The sequence below is a fragment of the Leiobunum rupestre genome, chromosome 4 (assembly GCF_980474605.1).
Source record: "Leiobunum rupestre chromosome 4, qqLeiRupe1.1.hap1, whole genome shotgun sequence".
Lineage (NCBI taxonomy): Eukaryota > Metazoa > Arthropoda > Arachnida > Opiliones > Sclerosomatidae > Leiobunum > Leiobunum rupestre.
In genome coordinates, this window is record NC_143387.1 from 36378212 (window position 1) to 36400347 (window position 22136).

Here is a 22136-nt window from a genome sequence, read left to right on the forward strand (position 1 = left end):
ACAACGTTTAAGATGTACACTATAAGACTTTTTTTAAAGTCTTATAGTGTATATCTTAAACGTTATCTTTATTGTTAAATGCCAAATTAATCTATACACAAGTTGAAGTTCTAATATATAAACAAAATAAAATTTAATTAAACAATACATATATTTATTTGTCGAAAAGGACAGACTGTGTGGTCGGAACTGACGCGATAAAGCATTTGTGATAATTCAGCGAATATTATAGTATTATTGGTGTAAAAAAAAAGGTATTTAAGTAAAAACCGCCTGAAATATGGTTACAAAAAGAAATTAAACAAACAAAATTTTAAATTTATTTCGCTTCCCGCAAATTACACGAATTGGTGGCCTCGATGCGTTTTGGCGCATTGAGCCGTTGCCAGCTTAAGAGACATCACGTAAAAGCCAAATGGGCTGGTAACCGCTGATTCCGCGGCGGATGAAACCAGAGTCTCTTCCTTTCGCGTTCAGCGCGCTTTGCGGTTTGATTCTGGTTATATTCACTCGGCGTTTTCCTCGTCGTGACGTCACTTTAATAGGTCATCGTTTTGAATGCGATAAGTTTACGCGAATTGAGTCTACGCGCTGACTTTTTAAAGGTTTCTGGGCTAAAGAACTGGCGTACACGCGCCCGATATCAGCCGGGTCATCCTTCCTCCGCCCGTTGTTTTGGAGTTTGTGTTTTGGTTTTCGGTCTTTTAAAAGCTAAGCATTGTTTTCCACGAATCCCTCTCTTTCCCCCGGAAATTCGCCTTTGATTTGCCATCATTGTGTCCGCCGTTCGCTCGTTTATTACGAATATACTTTACGCGCGTAAATCGCCGCTTCTGCCACGATGTCCACCGCCGCGACACCCGTGGCGATATGTTCTCCCTGCAGGACTACCAACGCCTACAGGTAAGTTCACTTTCAAGGGACTTCCTTCCTCGTTTTAGATTTATACCCTTCGGAGAAACCCTTAAGATAAAAAAGACGTAGTGCTATTGGTATACCGTTAAGAAAGTGCTAATTGAGGATAATTTCGTTGCCGAGGCAGATAACGATGAGATATACGATTTCCAAGGACCAATTCATCTCGAAGCTACACATTTAGCCCCTAAAGGGTGTATTTATCGACCAGGGGGGGAAAAAACGTGCTATAAAACTTTGTTTACATTTTTAAAACATTTGCGTGACAGCGTGATCGTATTTAATATTGCGTGATTTATCAAATACCATGATTACGTTTTTCATTTTATGTATAAATTGAAACGTCCTACACCGATTACAGATACATCGAACTGAATACAGATTTTTGTAATGATAAATACGTAATCAGTTACGTAATCACTTAAGGACGGTTAAAGCTTACAGGCTTGTACATCGATAATCGATTACGAAGAGTGTAATATTTTAGTCACTCACATTAGATTACGAACCAATAGTCAAAAAGTTACTATTTGCTTTTGCGAAACCGATTTCCACTAACAACATTTTTCGTTGCCATGGCAAAACCGTTGCCCAATGAATTATTTCCCTTTAGGATTTTTCAAGTTACATGAAGGTCTACCAATCCCTAAAAGAAATTCTTCAAAATTCAAATTCCAAAACGAAATGGGTATTTACCCAAATTTATCAGTGTACATGGTGAATTTGATCTTAAATACAGGATTCCAAGATTTACAGACATTCTTTTATTCATCAAGAACCAAATAAATTTAATGAATAATTTTACGACGCTACCAGTTTTTAAATAATCGCTAAATTATTAAATTCGGCAGAAAAACTAAATATTTTAGTTAATTCGGTAGATATTTTTATTTTCGAGGTAACTTTCTAATAATCGTCATAAATACATTTAGAATTTGTTTTCAAAATAAACTTAGAGAACTCTTTGATTATTTCACTCTTTTTGAAATACAATAGAACTATTTTCAAGGCAAACCTTTTAAACCCAAGGATAATTATAAAACTAATAGCTCACGACAAAATGACGACATGTAAATTATCAGCAGTGACTTTTTAAAGACAGTAGAAATTGAATTATGGTCGTCGAAATAAATTTATTTCGAATGACAATTTCTTATTTAAGGTGCGCAGAAACAAGTCATCTCGAAAGTATTTCCCCTTTTATTTATGGAGTGAGAAGCAAAGCAATAATTAACGTTTCTTTTGTATTTCAAATAGTCTACATACATTGCTTAATAATAATAATAGTAAATTAACAAGCTAAGTAGCTCCTTAATTTCTCAATTTCATTGACGCTGTTTTAACCAAGACAATAACTATAACTAACGCGTGCTCCCGGATTTTTCCTTAATAATTTGTGTGACAGTCAATCACTATTATTAATTTTTTTTACCGCGAAGTTATTACTTATTACCAACTTTCACTCCATCTCAACAAATTAGTAGACAGGTTAAGCCACCCTTTTGAAAACGTGACCGGATACTTGTAAAAGCCACCTCGTTACGCATACACGTTTCCTAGGGTGGCTTAACCTGACTATTAAGCAATTATTATGAAATTTAAGAAGATTTAAAAAAGAAACATTTTGTAATTGACGCCATGATTTTTAATGATATTATTTTAAAAAATCCACAGTTTTGTGGTATTATTTAGCTAATGAAAGTATATTTTCAAATAATAAAGAGGTTAAGTACGCTTAAATAATACGATATAGGTATTTTTCCCCTATTTCTTAACTTCCTCAAATCCCTTTAAAACTAAAAGTATAAAAACCTATTGTAAGAAGAAAATTTCAAATACGTTTCGCGAAGTGGCAATTTATAAAAACGCGTTCCATTTTCTAGAAACGTTCTCAGTCTTTGATACAAAAGTTCAATTCTATTCTAACACCACCGTTCGTTTATTTATGAAATGTAGAAAATAAAATTTCTAAATAATGCCACCGCCGTTTTTCCATAGAATCCGCGGCTTGGTTCGGCGTTCTAAAAATATAAACAGTGAATTGTTCAGCCATATTTCTCGGAGAACCGAATCAATTGTGATAGTTCGTAATACGGGTCGTCACTTCCAAAAAAGGGGTTGGGGAAAACCTTCGAAAACAAATAATAGAACCTTCGAATACAAATAAATAGGGGCAACTGCCAGATTCGATTTTGCTGCCATTTCGGAATGAACTATAAAGAGACAAATTCGCGATAGCCCTTGACTTTGCTATGCAATTGTGCATTTTCCCATTGGCGAGATTTCGAAAAAAGAAATCCGGCAATGATTTTGTATTTTTTTTTTAAATTTACAAAATCCACCGAAAGTTGCAAAAATCCACAAAATTCTTAGCAAAATCGAAATCTTTAAATCCAAGAGAAAAATCCACTAATCCAAGGGGGAGATCCACAAATTCAAGCAAAAATTCACTAATTCAGGCAAAAACTCACAAATCCTAGAGAAAAAGTTCTCGGAAAAAACTCACAAGTCCTAGAGAAAAAATTATCGGAAAAACTCACAAATCCAAGATAAAAATTCACAAATCCCCTACCAAAATACCAATCGGTTGATTTTTTAAAAAAACACCAATCCAGGTAAAAAACCATTGGATTTACAAATCTCGTACATTTTTCCCGAATTATGTCAAATCCCTCGTCATTATACTATTTATGTGATTCTCTTACCGGTAATATTTCAAGAACAGCAATATACAGGTTAAGCCACCCCTTAGAAACGTGTAGGGATAACTTGTAGTCGTGTAGATTGTACGGAATAAAGCTACGTCTATTAACAAATATTTTCGTTAGAAAAAATAAAACGCATTTAAAGAAGGAAATTTAGTTACAATAATTGGTTTTATTATATTTTATCAACAAAGGATTTTTTACCTTCAATATTAAACAATTGAATTGTGAAGTATTCAATACCGTTGTGGGATATTGCCGACTTCCAATTCAAGCATTTTCAGGTATAAACCAGAAAAAATTATTTAAATTATTTAAATTACGAATTTAATTTTAAAAAGGTGAAGTCAGTAATTCGTTGATTGATGCGAAATCGAGGGGTCCGACATTTGCAACCTTGGCGTACGGGATTTATAATTTGAAAGTTATTTCAGAAACCAGAAACTATAATTTTGAGATTTTGGATCTGATTTTCGACCATATTTCATGATTTTCAAGTTGATTTCAAGATTTCTAAAATCATTTTTCTCTAGAGTGTACGGAATTTGTACGAATGCCGGACCACTCGTACGAAGTATATATTTAACACTTATATTGTATCATTCTTATACCATAAGAAAAATCCATCTAAATGAATTTATAATTATTTATACGCTAATTAAACTAATTATGACATACAAGTGCTATTTTAGTATTAAATTATCCTTTATTATAGTGATTTTACTAGAGAAATGATCTCTTAATTTCTATTTATTAGGGCTGCTAATAAAATCTCCACCAAAACGTTTCTGGATGTCAAGCTCTAAAACGGTGTTAACCCTCCTGCCCGAGCCATAGATCTTTCTCGCGCTATCACTTTCGCGCTCTTTTTGCCCCCGTAGCTAAGAAAAGTATACAGTGCCAGCTTCTAGATGCTGTGACACGTATCTTTCAAGAGCGTCTATTATACCCTCTCTCCCCATCCTCCCAACCCCTGTACGCCGAGTTTGGGTCAAGTTCATGTTTGCCTCGAATGTGGTCCCCTTTCCGAAACGGGAACTCGCGCTCTTCGCCCGAAATAGCCCAAGCCAAGATAGACAAGCCCGCTTGTTCCGCTTTTGTTTTTCAATAGCTTTAAACTGCCTGCTAAAATACGCCAGATTTAAAATATTATTAAACTAGTAAACAACGTCATTAGGAAACGTATGATACAAAAGTAAGTGTATAAAGTTTTGGTAATTATTTTGAAAATGTCGAATCCGTAAAGCGTGTATGTTAATTTTGCTTTCTTATTTTACTGCCTGTTTTGTTGTTTTTATGTTGAAAGGAAATACGGCTATGGACTGCATTGCAAAGGATGATTAAATACGCGAATAAGTAGATTAATCTATAATAAAAAAGCTAAACCCTAAACAAATTTTAAGAAATTTAACAGCTTACATAATAAGGCTTCGAGCAAACATAAACTCGCGTCTTTATGTTTGCTCGAAGCCTTATTATGTAAGCTGTTAAATTTCTTAAAATTTGTTTAGGGTTTAGCTTTTTTATCCCTTTTCATTGTTGTTTTTAAATTACGTAATTTTTAGCTGGATAATTTTGATCGTGATTAAAAAAAGAAAATAAACACGGCTATACCAGATTAATGGTTAATTTTATTTTACGTTTGTTATACGCGTTCAAATGTCCTATTACTACTAACATATGTAACATAATTACTCATAAGTATGCCTCTGTATAACATTTCCATTGAAAAAAATTCAATAAGACCTTGTTTCACACGGAACATACATTAAACGGACCCAAAAATGCAAAAATGCTTATAATCCTTGCGCTATTGAAAAGGTTACCATGGAATGAATCTTGTGACTCGCGACGCACGAGCTAAACTTGACATGGGCAAAGCCAGAAACGCGCTGGGAATTCTCACTAACTTCCGTTTCCCATCAGTAAAGTTGATGACGCGTATTTCGTCACGGAATTGTAAGTGACGTAATTTACGTCATATCGCGTGAACAAGGTTTCAGTATCGAAAATGCTTTTATGGCATACTTATGAGTGATTACGTTACATATTCTACTAAATAGGAAAACTCGAGAGAGCCAAAAAATACTTTTACAAAATATATTTATACATGGGCAATAAACGACAGACAACGCGATCTTTTATGATCTTTCAACTTCCAAGGTTACGAGTGTAGTAAGCGTAAACAGTGCTCCACATAGATTTGAAACGATATTTATTTCGGTTAAGTCAACAACTCCTTTTATCCAGTTCGAATTCCCGGACGTACGGCTCAAAAATGAGGCTGGGAACCGCGCCGGGGACATCGTTTTCCATAAAAATGGAAAAAACTTTGGTATTCTTCGTTTAATTTATTTACAAACGAAGCCAAGAGAAAAGGCGTAGGTTTGAAGGACATCGCTACAGAAGCCGAACGTATCGATCGCCTATCCTATAACGTTACCCGGCTTTTCCTACGGGCCTTAGGCCAACAGCCTATAAGCTCGCCGCGAAAAGTCGAGCTAGATAAGGCCCGTTTCGTTATTAATTCTCTCTGGAGATAAAAGGGGAAGAACGAAGCTTAATTCCGTTCTTTTTTATTGTTTACCAGGAGCATCGTGGAAACGGAGCTGCTGGAGGACGTTATGTTTAAATCGCGCAACGACCAACAGATGGCGGGCCTGATGCTAAACGGACATTCGAAAATGGCTGCCGGCGACAGCGACGACGAGGTAAGCGACCTTCTCGTAATATCCCTCTCCGCGATACTCTTTTTCGCCGCCAATACCGTTCCCTCCCGCGCTCGTATGAGAAACTTCTACTTCCACTACGAGTCTTATAACGTTTTCCGATGACCCGCTAAAAGCGATATTTCATCGCAATATAATTTCGCGTACGCCGCTAACCGAAAAACTAACGCGTGACTGTCAAATCTTAATCCGCTTTTTGACCGCGGATTTATACCATTTCGTTTAATGTTAAATTCCCGTCTTTTAAGACCAACCTTTTGTACGAACATTTATAACACATTTTAATCATCCTATTCGCCAATAGCTTAATCAACAGTGCTCATTTGCGTTTATTATTACAGACGTTCGAAGATGCGGTCGACGGATTATCTCAGTAAGTGATAACGGCGCGAATTTCAAATTGGTTATTGGTTGAGTTGAGAAAGGCTCGATTATTTTAAACGTGTTAATGTTATCCGATAATTTGCAGAGCGCCCGAAAAAGATGTGTGTCCCGTATTGGATGTATCTATGGAAAAGGCTTCGGAAGCGCTCGATTTGTTCCTCAACAATCATTTCAATGACGCCATGGCGTTGATGAAGCAATGGTAATCTAATGACCTAAATTCATCTGTCTCTCGGAAATTTACACCGAATTTATCAATAAGCTTATTGTTTTTCATACACGATATTTTACTCGCATTTGGTTTAATAACGAGAAATGAAACTTTTTAGAGAACACTCAAAAAATTTCCAATTTTTCTTAAGTGATGCTCGAAATTAACCCGAAAATCTTATCTGAGTTTAAGGTCGTTTTCTAAATTGTTAGTCTTATTGAAAGTATTTTTAAAAATCATCAGTTTACAAAATAACGCAACTTTGAATGTGTTTCCTCGTGCTGAGCTGTCTAAACTTTAAAATATAATTCGATCTCGTTACTGCATTCTCTACAAAAACGGCACCCCGGATATATTTACGTTATGTTAATTAGTATAGAAAAATAATGTATATACAGAAAACCGGCAGGTATAATTTGGGGTTTCCCAAGCGAGGTTCACGCTTCATTTCCTACGATAACTTCCGAAACAATAATAGCAAGAAGTATTTTATACTTTTTTGCAATATTCTTAGCGGAAACACGTCTGATTCTTGTATTTTTTGTTTCTTTTTCTTCGCAATTCCGCTTGTATGATTAGGTCCCACGTGAGCATGTACCATGCCTTGGGGAAAGGAACTATCCTCTTCATGCAAGCTGTTCTGACTCTGGAAGCTGTGAGTTTGCTACGTTTTGATATTTACAAGGGTACACGACGCGAAACGCCCACGCCACTATCACACGCGTCGTAATATCTACGCACGACGCAACGCGAAAACACACGGCTACTCTCATTATCGATATCGCGTGCTAATCTTCGACTACCCATACCCAATTCCCAGGTCTGCTCTAGAGCTGCGAAACAATCACACGAAATCTTTTATACTTAAAGGGAGTGTTAATCGAAAATTCGTCTTCTAAAACAGTGGTTTTCAACCTGTGTACCGCTGAATCCCAGGGTTCCGCGAGATGGCTCCAGCTTAAAAAAAATATAGAAAAAGTTTAAAACCCAAATAACAAATTTATAATCTATCTAATTTAGTCTAAATGAAAAGAGACTTAAAACGGTTTTAAAATTCACAATTTATTTAAAAAATCCTACGTTTCGGAGGAACTGTTACTCCTTCAGGGATTTTTACAAATCTAAATAAAATAATTGTGAATTTTAAAACCGTTTTAAGTCTCTTTTCATTTAGTTTTTCACAATGTGCTTCTCTTCACTTCTATTTAATTTAGTCTATTCTACTTCATATTTGTGATGTTTTGATTAATAAATTGATAATTCTGCATTTTTGTTTATGAATAATAATTTATTTCTTTATAATTAAAAAAATCATGTTTGAAATCTGGGGCGTTTTGGCTCTCAAAAATTGAATTTCCAAACGTGGGGGGCTTTGACCACCGACCCCCGGGATATAATATTTTATTCCTAAAATTTGCGGGGCTCCGCGGATTTTAATTCTGATAGCGAAGGGTTTCGGGGAAAATAAAGGTTGAAAACCACTGTTCTTAAAGACGTTACGACTAGTTTGTAGCGTAACTAACACAGATACGCAGATAGTATCAAAATTTCAGCCGTAAGAACCGACTTATTTTTATTGTCAAATCATTTTATCTGATGGATAGTAAATTTCCTAAAAACTCTCAATTTTCCTTTAAAATGGAAATGAACGACTATTACGTCACTATATTTATCTTTTGTTTGTAACAATTTATTACGGCAGGTTACGAATTTGAAGGTTTAATTGTCTGGCGAAACGTTTACTTTTTTTCACGAAATTGTTTTCCTTCGGTCCGTTGAGATCTTCCCGCCTTTAACGATAACTTCGCTGAATTATTTGACGCGTTTCTAATGGCCCGCAGCGAAGCGGTGATTGTAGACCCGAGGAAAGTCACGCGTGATATGATCCGATCCTTAAAACAACGTCGAAGAATGTTCTAAAGTTCTAGTCTGAACACGAATAATATTACATTTCCGGGAAAATGAATTGTAAAATATTTCTGCAAGAACGTTACATCCAAATAAACGTTTTGTAAATTTTAATTACCACAAAAATTCATTTAAATAATAACGCAGCCTCTAATCATTTAGGGTCGGATTAAGACTTTTTGTGGCACTTCAAACATTTTGGTGCCTCCCTATATATCTAATTCAAATTTTCCATTATCTTCTTTACGATGAACCTCAACAAGATTCCACCTAAGGCTATGCGCCCACTGACTCTCCGTTTCGTATCCGTCCTGCCTTCCACAAGGCATTGTCTCCGTTACGAAGCAAAGGCTTGTGGAAGGTAGTACGTAGACGTTACGAAGAGCAGTGAGCGCTTGGCCTAAGCAAAAAACACAAGAGGAACGCAGCTAGCCTTTAAACACACCAACGCAATGTTGTGTACAAATTTCGTTGGACGAAACTTTACGCTGAAAGTTTTACGGGCGGGGGAAGACAATTTCCGAATTTTCCCCTTCCGACGGTAGCAGGCGCTAAAGCGTCTAACCAATGAAAAATGTACGCGAGAAAATGCACGACTTTTGACGGGTTGCGTTCTCCTTGTGTGGGGTGCAGAGTCACCATTTGCAGTTTTGCACTATAAATTCAAAATTTGTGATACCCATAGCAAGTGCATATTTTACGGTACATTCAAAATATTCCCATATCATATTTAATACGCAAACGTAATATATTTATTCTACGTAAAATGACAGTAAAACCATTCGATGTTTGCACGAAAACTGAAAAAATAGAAATTGAATTTTATTTTTCAATTTCATAAAATACGGTTTAATTTTTCAGAGTGATATAGAAGCGGCTTTGGAAGCGCTCCACCAAGCGGTGGACGTGTGCAACAGTAGGAGGCGCAGGAACGCTATGGCCTACGTCACTCGTCTCATCCGCGGGGTCGATTTCAATTGTTATTCCGAAGGTAAAAGCATTAGCAACTAATAACCAATTACGCCTCCATTTTTCTCCCTGAACCCCAAAATGCCCTCATAAAAAAGGGAGAAAAGAAATAAAATAATGCCGAGATATAGTCGAGGAAGAAGTTTTCTTCGGAAACATTTCGAAACACCCCAACCTTGATTTTTGGCCTACTTTTATACATTTTGACTAGAAAGTTGATTCCGACTTCCTCATTGGTTTTTTCTCCCCGCGACTTAGTATTAAAAACACTATCTAGTAAATACGTTGTTGCCAGTCTTTCAAAAGAAAGTAAACATTGGAAAAACCACCAACGGTCAAAATATTGCAAATTAACCACGACAAAGGTATGAAAGACCGTTATTTAATGGGAATTATCGCGGTACTTCGACACATATGTCGTCGAGGCGAAAAGAAAACTAAAAATAGCCTTCTAGATCTTTTATAATTAGTTTCGTATCTAATAATAATAATAATAATAATAATAATAATAATCAGCTAGGCTAATACCCAAGACACCACCTTAGGCCTAAGTCGTCAAGCGACTTTTGAAGCCTTTAATTCAGGTGGCCGGGTTACAATGCGCGTCCATTCGCGACAGAAAACTATCGCTACGCCCCCTTTGCTTCGCAATTGAGACCTAAATAGGTAGCGGCTAAAGCAGACGCTATTAGAATTTCATCATCTTTATTCGTAAATTTGACTTAAAAATAATGTTACTCGCCTTTTAATATAATTTTTGCACCGTTTGCTTATATTTTGATAAGTTTATTTAAGAAAAAAACGTTCTTGGCACTTTTTATTTTGTTTGTAGCAAATGCTAGATCATAGGCGCTACCTCGGAGAAGCTAGCGCAGTTACGCCATCTAGACTCGATTCGGTCGCGAATATTTCCATTTACCGTAATTCTTAATAACAGGAAGTGTAGATTTATTGAATCGCGCTAACTTTCACTAACAAAGTAACAATTATCGAATATTATCACGGAAAATTAACCCGAAATTTTAACCTAACCCTTTTGTTTACATATCCGATTTTGTTAATTTACCGAAGAAATTATAGTCATTACAACCTCATATTGCTTGAATACTTTTGCGGTATTTGGTTTGAAAGTCCGCTATTTTTTCGGTAGGTTGATCTGGAAATAATAACTTTTAAGAGACATTACTAACTGTCCGAGGGGTCAATTTTGATAAGCGCCCAGTGGATTAGCGTGAAATCGGCGGATGTTAAAGCCAAAATTATAGGAAACATAATCCCCGGCTTATAGACTCTAAAGAATTTTCGAAGCGATCACAGGTGCCAATTGAATTTGGGAGTGGTTTTAAACGACTAGGCGGAACTCATGAGCCCTTTTCTTGAGGATATTTGCTGGAAATTTGATTCCATTTGAGTCTTTCGAATGGTTTCTGATTTCGCCGTAAACAGTTTTTTAAACAGATATTTTTTTTGAACCCGGCTGGGAATTCTCGGGAATTCTTCAGTGAAATAAGCAAATGTCAATTACAATTATAACAAATTTTCTATTTTTGTTACATTTGCTACCAAAACAAACTGTCGCTTCTTCCCTATACCAACGGGCAAAGATTTTCACCATTTACTGTCCGGTCCCAAGGATTAAGTCTACCCAGCTTATTGGTTGATGCCACTATTACAACATATCAATATAAAAACCAAAAAAAATTACTAATTAACCTACAGATTACACTCGATGTTTTCAAACAGAAAATAAAATTTTTAAATAAATAATAATTAACTTTACCTATAAATGTATTGTTAACAATAACTATAGGACTTAAAAGTAACTCCAGAAAAAGATAAAACTAATATTCAAATCCGGTAGAGTAATCGCTTTTTTAAGTTACCCCTTCGAAGACGTTATTACATAAAATCCAAGGCCGAATTTAAATTAAAGAAACTATATTGTTGGCTCGTAATTATACGCTTGGTAAACTGTAGGGTTTTTCATTACGCCTTCAAACCATTTTCCCATATAAAGCTTTTAAGATTTAATTATACGAATCCATTATATCCGTGAAAGATTTGAAATCAGAAAAGAATCTAAATCCCTTTTATTTATTTTGTCAGATGAAGTTCATGCCGAATTGTGTTACGCCGAATGTCTTTTGCTAATCGCGCTGCTGACTTTTGTCTCTGACCAAAGCTTGGTTAGTTTCGTCAAGGGAGGTTTGAGGATACGATCCTGTTACAACTCGTACAAGTAAATAAAAATATCTGACACATAATACACTACTTACGTAACCCATTTCGAAGAAGGAAGTAAGATAGACAAATATTTCGCGTTTCACAGACGCCGTTAATTTCCCCCCTTCGATGTAAATTAATTGGCGTCAAATCTCTTTCAAATATTTTTTTATTTCACATGGCCATATCACATTTAGCGTAAAACAGGGTTGCCACAAGTCAGGGAAATCAGGGAAAAGTCAGGGATTTTAAAAATGCAGGGCCCCAGAGGTCCTATAATTCCTATAAAATCCTATATTTTCAAAAATGTCCTATAACATCCTATATTTTTAGAAAAATCCCCCAAAAGTCTATAAAATCCTATAATTTTGATATTTTGCCCATTTCAAATCCAGCCACTCAGTTAAATTGCTAGATATAGCTATAGGATAAATTCCTATACCAAGTCATTCTGGTCTATACTTTTTTATTGTTAACATGGTTAGCTACTAGTATATGATAAAATGGTTAAATAGTTTTATTTTAGTTATATTTTTTAAGTGAAAATCAAAGATTTATTTCTCTAAATAAAGATTTTGTTTTTAAATGCATAAAGTTAGTAAATTAAATAGCATATATAGTCCTATAAAATCCTATAATTTTGTAAAAATAGTATTATAAATTCCTATATTTTTAGAAAAATAATCCTATTTTTCCCATAAAAAAATTTAAGATTTGAGTGGAGTCCCTGAAAATGGGCCTTAACAGTCAGGGAAATGTCAGGGAATTTTAAGAATTGGTAAAAATTCAGGAAAAAGTCAGGGAATTCAATTTTATCTTGGCACTTTTTGAAGGTAATTTAACTCTAGATCTATGACAAATTCCACGATTATCATTTATTTCCTTGAAAATTTGGCTAATTTTTTCAACATTGCAATAACCTTTTTACTGAAATTTAAGTCCATCTAAATTTATTAACTTCTGATAAAAGTAAAATATAAAAGAAAAATTTTGGCCTTAATAAGTCAGGGAAAATCTCTTAAAATGGTCAGGGAATAGTCAGGAAATTTGAATCTGAAAATTTTGAGGCAACCCTGTAAAACTTATCACGATATTTCCTCGTCGTGTCACCTTAGATTTTGGAAATGTATTCAAAATTATTATTTATCTAGGTCTTAACGTACATCTTATCTAATAACGCCGTGATAAATTATAAATATATATTGGAATTAATTTACAAATATTGACTTCCATTTGCAGAGAATGCATGCTCATTTTAGAATCCAGAAATTGGTCGGAAATGCGACGAAAACGTCACTTTGAGAGTGGTGTTAAAATGGGAGTCGGGGCTTTCAACCTGGTGAATATACCTTTATTTAGCCTACATCGCGTTACCTCCTCTTTTCCAGATCATTATTTCATTTTCATATTTTCATAGTCGCCTGGATTTAATAAAAAAAAAACCGGAAAACGACAAATTAATTTGACTATAAATCGCGATTTGGAAACGAGGGTTTTTTTTGGGTACTTCCTTCGCGTTGTAATGCTAATATTTATTTCATTCCCTTTTTAGATGATTTCGCAACTTCCAAGTCGAATCCTGAAACTGCTAGAATTTATAGGATTTTCTGGAAATAGGGTAAAGCATTTCGTTATTAATCTGAGATATTTACGGTATTATCGTAATTAATCGAGCGAAGGATTTCGATTCTGTTTTAAAACCGCTCGAATACTTCTTCGCAACTTCGTGAAATAAGAATCTTTTTCAATTTAATTTTATCACGATTTAATCTGACGTTGAAAAGAAACAAAATAGTGGTGTCACGGATGACTGACTTTATGAGAAGTCACCAAAATAAACCGAGTTTTGTCATCCTCGCTTTGATATTACTCGATTTAAATACTAATTTGCTTGTTGTCATTTAAAGAGGACGTGATATATGTCTTAATTTATAACTATATTCTAAAATGCAATTAATTATTCCGGTTTTATCCGAAAACAGCGTTACCTCAAATATGTCAAATTTGTGAAATATCTTTCAGGCTTTAGGTTTGAAGGATTTAGAAGAAGGTTACACATTGAAAGATGGTCTAAGATCACCGCTTTGCGCTCTAATCTTGGTAGCCTATCACTCGATGGTTACTTACATTATCGGTTAGTTTAAATTGTTTCGTTCATTTTTGGTTTATGTTACCAAGAATATATGAAGGTTGACAGAGAGTATGTGGGTAGCACCCTGTTCACTTAGCGATTCCAACATAAACGATGTCACGGACATTTAAGTACATACAATCCCCCCGATAACTTTAACTTTATTTTAAATATGAAATTTAAATTTTAAAAAATTTCCAATCATCTTGTACATTAACTAAACAAGCTTAAGAGTTATTTCATCAAAAAATAATTTTTCGAGTTACCTGGTTTTGGAAATAAGGTAGCCATTCTTTTTGGAGTCAGATAGCGCCTGCAACAATAGTTCTTTTTATAAAAGAACCTTGGCCATATTGTTGAAATGTTGCCTCCCGCTTCAGCTGTGGATCCGTTTTCTCTCAAAATAATGAGTTTTTGAACTCATTCTTAGGCATTGGCTGAACTATTCCAGGGCAACATTTCTACAAGTTGGGCAAGCGTAAAGACATTTTATAAAATCTACAATTGGTAAATTCAAATATAACAATGGCGCGTACGCGGGTCGGTTGAGTCCCGCGAATTGGCCAGAAATCTTAAAATTTCTTAATGCAACCAAAAATGTAGTTCAGAAATAATCAGTAGAAGTTAACTAAAAATATAATTTACAACAAATTCGGTCTTAATTTAAAAAAGTGATGTGCATTTGAAGTCGAAAATCGCTAGAAATGAAATCGCCAATTCCGGGGCCCCCGTTCTCACAAATGTTAACAATGCCGGCGAGGGCATGATATTTGCAATTGATTGACGTATCATGTGTCTTGGTACCTTTAACGTGCCGCGATAAATCACGCGCAGGGCCGGATTAAGACTTTTTGGGGCCCTAGGTTCAAGTTAATTTTGGTGTCCCCTTTCAATAGCGAGCGAAGCGAGCTAGGCGCTTCTTCAATTTATAATTGAGAAATGGAAGGAAAATTCATTTTTCTGCCAGATTTAGTATGTCGTCAGGGGCTAGACGGCAGTCCGTTAGAGAATGTGGCAATCAAACGTTTTTGGTTCATAGGGGTGGACGCATTTACTAAAATTACTCCGGAAAATATTTTGTGAAAAGCAAATGATTAAAGTTTTGTACTTTTATTTTTTTTCGATCCCTCTTGGTGCCCCTTGTAGGCTTGGTGCCCTAGGCCCAGGCCTATTCGGCCTATTGGTTAATCCGGCCCTGATCACGCGAACACCTACGGCGCCCATGACAGCGGCGGCGGCGAACACCATACGTGAAAATAATACACACCCAATCCTAGGTGATTTGTGTGTATTAGCCTTTCTTACAAGGAGACTACCCGAGGTGTTACACACCGATTTTGTAGACCTTCATGTAACTTGAAAAATCCTAAAGGGAGTTTATTCAATGAGCAACGGGTTTGCCATGGCAACGAAAAATGTTTTTGACAACATAAAATTGAAATTTTCCCATTGAAAATAACATGGGATTTTGACCGATTTCCCTGTGAAAAAAAATAATTTTTATCAATTGTTTTATAATTTTGGTATTTTAATTTTTTTTTTCAATTTTGTAAAATGTTTCACAGGGACTTGGAATCGGTCAAAATCCCATGTTATTTTCAATGGGAAAATTTCCATTTTATGTTGTCAAAAACATTTTTCGTTGCCATGGCAAACCCGTTGTTCATTGAATAAAATCCCTTTAGGATTTTTCAAGTTACATGAAGGTCTACCAATTCCCCGAGTTTGAACAAAATCGTTGTAGTCTCCTTATGGTGTGATGTTTCCCGTCTTCCCGTAACGGGAAAGACACTGCTTATAATCATTGTAGGCGGATAATAACTTCCGGGAGTCATCAAAACCGGCTATAGTTGTGGCTGCGTATTCTCTGTTCACCCAAAAGCATTCTTGATATTACACCCGGTCTACATGTTTTTAAAGTCGAGATAAAAATTAATTAAAGGAAACGGCGATGGAGACATTAAGGGATCGGAAGAAATCCTGAGGAACATGTTACCGAAATACCCAAAAGTCTGTACACGCAATAAATTTGAGAATTGGAACTGTCTTGACTAACTGTTCATTATTTTTTTAACCAAGGGAGCTTTGTGGCTTTTTTTCCACGGAAGATTAAAACAAATTCAAGGAAAGATTGACAGTGTACATAAACGAGCTCTATATTAAAATTGGATTAATCTTAATTATCTTAATTATTAATTATAGGCAATCTCAATTCTTCATCAATCCATCAGTACTCAGTCGGAATGGCGGCAATTTCATTATCTCTGTCATTGGGAACTATTGTGGTGTTATAGGTATATTTAAGAATGTAATTAATATTCTCTTAGAGTAAACACGAATTAATTTTTTGTTTTTTTAGCTTTAAATGTGATTGGTACAATTCTGGCAAAAGCTCGGATAATTTACGAAAGGAATGTCGGTGGTCGCCGGCGGTGTACACCTACGTGTACGGGTCCATGCTGTATATGCAATCCATAGAAGGCAAACCGGAACTCACGGAAGAAATCGAAACATTATTCAAGTAAATACACGTATTTTTATTCTTGGCGTTTTAAATACATTCGTGTAAAACGTTACGGTGGTAAATAAATGGGTAATTTACCGATTGGTTTAATTTACTATTATTATTATAAATAAGTCTTTAATTAAAGGGAATATAACCTCAGGTATTTGGTGTGGAACACCAACGCTTGCAGCTTTGACCGCTCTTGCCTTTGGCATTAGAAATGTTTGGCGCCACTGTGCAGGGAAATTTGGAATATTGAAGGGGTCTTCCATAAAGATGGCTTTGCAGGTTATATTCCCTTTAATAAGTCTTAAAGTCAGTTTTAAATAGAACGAAGTTATTAAAAAAAGATTTTGTTAATAGTCGAAAAAAGATTAAATGAATACCCAATTTTTCCATTGTGGACAGTGGCGGATGCATATGGGGGGCGCCCCCCCCCCTTGACGCGGGCGACCCAGCACCAAGCATGTGACTTGATGAATTGATTTGTTATTACACACATAGCTCAAGATGCCTTTTAGCGCCCCCCCTTCCTTGAGTTTTTTCTGTATCCGCCACTGACTGTTTAAATAATAGTAAATTAAACTTATGCCGGGAAATTACGCGATACTAATCGTTGATAATTAAATAACCGTTGATAATTAACCAGTGTTTAAAAATAGCAATTTATCTCTTAATTTAAAAACAACAGGAAAGTACCCAGTTTGAAGCAAAGACTGGCTGGAAAGTCATTGCCAATCGAAAAATTCGTCGTTCGAAAAACCAACAAATTCTTTGCTCAGGACAAACGATTACTTTTCCCTGCCTTGGTAAGTTACAATATTTCTTAAATTAGTCAAGTTCCCAAAAATCTCGGAATGTGGTTAAATAAACTTTAATTTTGGGATGACGAAAGCGTCACCTACAATTTCTAAGAGCGTATTGGAATGCTGCGGGCTCTTTGTTTACTTATCCTTCAGTTTAAAACTAACCTCTATCTGGGTCAGTAGCGCGAATAAAATAGATTGTCAAGAAAATTTGAATTTCTTTAAGTTATTCCTAATTCTTAAAATGTAGGTAATGCACGCGGAGTATTTGAATGTATAATAATGTTTAGTTTATAATATACCCTATCATATTTTATTCGCGCGCTATTTCCAAAAATAATATGATATTTAACATAGTTTTCCGTCTGTAGGAAATGTAAATTGTCTCATTTCGAAAAACGGAAAACTTACTAACTTTTCAAATTTCTTCTTACTTAAATATATTTGATTTAGGAATTGATGTACGTTTGGAACAGTTTCCCGATGATTGGAAATGCGCCAGATCTCGTTAAAAAGATCTTAAACTTAGTCGACACGTCAATGCCCACGGAAGGCAAAGAGGGTAATTAAAAAAAACAAAATTTCTATAATTAACTCTACCAATTAATAGAATGTTTAATCGCTTTCTAACAATTTAGTCACCGAGCTTAACGTGGAGGATTATTCTCTGGCGTTGCTGATTCGTGGCATGTGTCTAAAACACTTAAACAACATTCCCAAAGCTCAGGACTGTTTCAACAAGATCATTTCCCAGTAAGATTACATTCTCTCATTTACATCCTTGACAGACGAGTCTGATAAAACCGGATTTAGTTAAACAAACTTATTTTGTATATTATATATTTCAATATAAACAAGATGGCACAGCCACAATAGTAGCCTCTTCCTCCTAGCATCTGGATTTTACCCCTTTGATTAAGAGAATTCGTTGATTATAGCTTCCACTGTATTATTCACCTTCACCACCTCATACACCAGGTGCGAAAATAACAGCCTCTATACTAGAGGAAAAGGCCAAAAATCCGTAGTTAACTAAATGGTTGATTTTTAAGGATAGTCTCAATCCGGTATAAACAAGAAATTGACCCCCCAGAATTATGAAACAATATACACGCGACACTTAAATGTCGTCTTGGAATTAGGTCAGGGATTAGTTTATGAAAGGACAAAAGTAATTTTAAAATAACCGTCGTCTTGCGTACCTTTCAAAACAAATTTACGATTTTGCTTTTCGTGACAAGAAACGGGTTTGGTTAAAATCTAAAGTCACGACACGGGTCCTTATTGGGAATTTACTGGTTATCAAAGGGAAATTTTGGCGCGGAATTTTCAACAACTCGAGAAATAATTAATTCGTAAAAAAACATGAAATTTGGGTTCATTTTCCTCCACAAATGCGGAAATGTGAAACCGTTTTCGCGGTATGTGGGATTTAAAGTTATAACTGTTTAAAGCTAGGCGGGACAGACGATTTACGATAAGTGAACATTTTGTTGTCAAAATTGGCATATCCAAATAAATGATGCCGCGTTGTAGACTGAAATCTAGCCTCTATTTAGAGCAACGCTCAAGTTTCGAAGAGGAAAAGATACAAGGAAACTTCTCATGACTAGTTGCTTCCTTAAATTAATAAGAATGTATTTATTTATATTTAATGAGAATAATTCGGTTGAGACGATTCTTAACATTTCTGCCAACCCACCTCGCGCTCTAACCGTAAGCTCCTCCCCTTAAACACCAATCAAATTGGTGCGGTTATGAACAGGCCCATATAGAACTAGTCCGTATTTATAATTTAAGACCTACCCCATGGTTTGATTTCACGACGTTCATGGGCTGAGACATTAGGACGCATGGGCAGAGAACCTTGCGAATTTTAACCTTCAGGTTTTTGGCTAGATTTCATATATTTTTGTAGTTCCAGAACTATTAACCACTCTGCCACCCCGCCTTAACCACTATTCCACCCCGGTAGATTTATAGTTAATATTATACTATAGTTATAAGCATATTTGTGTCGGGAAATTTAATTGTAAAAAAAGATAAATTCCCATAAGAAAGGCAAACAATCAACCCGAAACTTTGGGAAATTGGGACCTAGACCTCTCTAATACTTAATTGAATTAGACAACGCGAGATAATTTTCTTTGCGGTTTGGAAATCTGATCGTAAAACTTCCACATCCCAAATTAAATAATGTTGAGACAATAGAGTTTAAGCTAACCCCCCCCCCCCCTCCTAAACAAACGTGTAGGGGAAAATTGTATGATTTTAGATTCTAAAAGTACGCTAACCATTTTGCAATTTCTTACCTGGCACGTCTTGTAGTATTTCAATAATACTATTGAATATTCAAATTATTCAGCTAAATAAAAATAATATTGAATATGTATTCAAATTATTCAGCTAAAAAAATATAGTGGGAGTTATGACAAGCTTTTCTTATTATATGAGAATGTATATTAAATAAAAATTGTAAATACTATTTTAAATTGAAACGTGACGAAGCGTTTTATAGTTTAGGTCTAAATCGTTATGATAATACATTTGTAGATATAGCGGAGACACGAAACCACGGAAACAAGCAGGTTCTGTTTGGACGCAATTCAAAAATTTTATAAAATATTGAGGTGGGGCTAAAGTTTTTCCTCATCAACGCGACGACGGTTAGGCACTGAGACTTATCCTTTGGAACGCCACAATGGGAAAGCAGGTGGAAGGTGGTCACCAATTTTTATGCAAATCGGATTAGTAGTTTTTGCAAGAAGAAGAAGATTAAAGTTTTTTTTGACATTTGGGCTATCTTTGAACTACGTCGCATTATTAGCATAACAGCCCTAGATTTATAGATTTATTGTATGTTTGTCGTATGCGCCGGGTCTTTCCAATGGTATATTGCTTGGTTGAGGAGATACAAGGGGCTGAAATCGGCTCTTAGTTGCTTCGGGATAATACTAACTCGGTCTCGAAAAGCTAGTCACTTTCCCGGCCCTTGCTGTGGGGACTACCGTCTCCTCTGGTTTGAGTTGTGAAAAACATTTTTGGTTGCCACGACAAAACGAATGGCCATTGAAACTTTTCCCTTTAGTAGCTTTCAAGGTACATGAAGGTCTACTCAACCCCCGAGTTTGAAAAAAATCGGAGATAAACACTTCGGGATGTCTCCTTGTTAGTGACGCCACTGCCGCCGGTTTTATTATATATATATTTTTATAATGAAAATTTTTGCTTTTGAAATTTAAAGCGAAAAGATGATCGAGGACGACGCGTACTTAGTTCCTTTCGCCATGTTTGAACTCGGCCTGATTGAGCTAGAAGATGGCCGGCTACAAGAGGCGAGGACCCTTCTGGATTCTTCCAGGTGAAAGTTCATTTATAGATTTCGGTTGCTCTTAAACGCCGAACCACCCCTAATACTAATATTGCCATTCCAGACACGACTATCACGGTTATCCTTTGGAAACGATACTGCACTTCAGGGTACATTCGGCCATGAGGCAAGTGAAAGGCAAAGGAGGAGGCGACTCTTCGCCGTCGACGCCCGTTCACGCCATGGACGCCAACGACCCCTTCGCCGATCTCAAAATTGTCGATTGAATTCGTCATATTTAATACTTCAAGAATATACATATAGAACAAAAAGAAAAACCATGTGATCTGTATAGGGTAGACGCATTCGCGACTTGTACATAATTTATAGTAGTTTCAAGAATATGTATCTATATATTTTGACTATTAACAACGCGATATTCTCATTATGTTGTTAACGATAGTAAGTATTTTTAAGCTAACGTACCGAGTTAAAAGGTCGTAGTCTTTTACCCGTTACCGTCGATATAATTTTTCTAAATCCGTTGTTCCTTTAGAAATATTAGTGTCGTTTAAAAACGTAAACCATTTTCCAACGGCCATTGATTATAATATACAAATCCCAGTGTCGTTTAATAAAGATCCCCTACATCAGCTAATGAAATATACAATGTTCGTTATATTTCGATCGTTATAGTGTTGATATACTGACAAAATACGGTACAAGTCGGTACTATATTATACGAAAGTCTTCCTAATCAAGTAACGTGTAAATTTAAAATATTTTTGCGTTTTAGTATGGAGCGAGAAAAGTATGTTTGACGCGAAATATTTCGAAGTTCATTTATTTTTATCTTTGAATGTTCGCTGGCTTATTCGGTGTTAGAATTTATAACGATACCTTCAAATTAAATTTAAATAAACGTCGAAGAATCGGGAATGAATGATAATGAAAATTACGCTTAAAGGGGTACGTTTCTGGGTACAGTCACTATATTGAAGTAGAACTAAAATTAGTTTCAGTGGCGCTTTACCATACGGCGGAGGGATACAACGCGTAATCTCTCGTATGAAAAAGTAATTTGACTCGCTTTTATTTAAGGAATAAATGGGGAAGGTTTGATTTAGTACTTTAACGATACCATGACACTAAAAGGGAGTTCATTAGCGCAACTTATAAAAATGTGGCTACAACTTTTTGTACTTCGCGACAATTTCGGTGATTAGTTTCTGTACTACAGAAATATATAGGCACTTAGATTTGGAATCTATCAGTTCTTATTTTGACAAAATAAAAGCATCTATTTTTTCTTCAATGCACTACAAGTATGATAAAGCGG

The 22136-nt window shown here is 35.5% G+C and overlaps 1 protein-coding gene across 1 annotated transcript; it reads left to right on the plus strand.

Moving 5' to 3' along the window:
• Nucleotides 1-672: 672 nt before the first annotated feature.
• On the plus strand, nt 673-21685 carry LOC149947612 (tetratricopeptide repeat protein 39B-like). The gene is made up of 19 exons (XM_090172159.1): nt 673-903; nt 6211-6331; nt 6691-6722; nt 6819-6935; nt 7524-7599; nt 9714-9843; nt 11928-12060; nt 13284-13383; nt 13597-13662; nt 14067-14178; nt 16118-16185; nt 16255-16314; nt 16378-16469; nt 16535-16696; nt 17373-17490; nt 17941-18049; nt 18126-18240; nt 20732-20848; nt 20922-21685. Exons 1-19 carry the CDS (start codon nt 842-844, stop codon nt 21082-21084), a joined length of 1953 nt encoding a protein of 650 aa, XP_090028285.1. The 5' UTR covers nt 673-841; the 3' UTR covers nt 21085-21685.
• The last annotated feature ends 451 nt before the right edge of the window (nt 21686-22136 follow it).

What these genes read in the sequence shown, in the direction of transcription:
- LOC149947612 (XM_090172159.1), top strand. Translation starts at nt 842, where the DNA reads ATGTCCACCGCCGCGACACCCGTGGCGATATGTTCTCCCTGCAGGACT. An exon ending in CCGGCGACAGCGACGACGAG is followed by an intron (nt 6,332 to 6,690) that starts GTAAGCGACCTT and finishes TTATTATTACAG; the next exon opens with ACGTTCGAAGATGCGGTCGA. An exon ending in GAAATCGAAACATTATTCAA is followed by an intron (nt 16,697 to 17,372) that starts GTAAATACACGT and finishes TAAAAACAACAG; the next exon opens with GAAAGTACCCAGTTTGAAGC.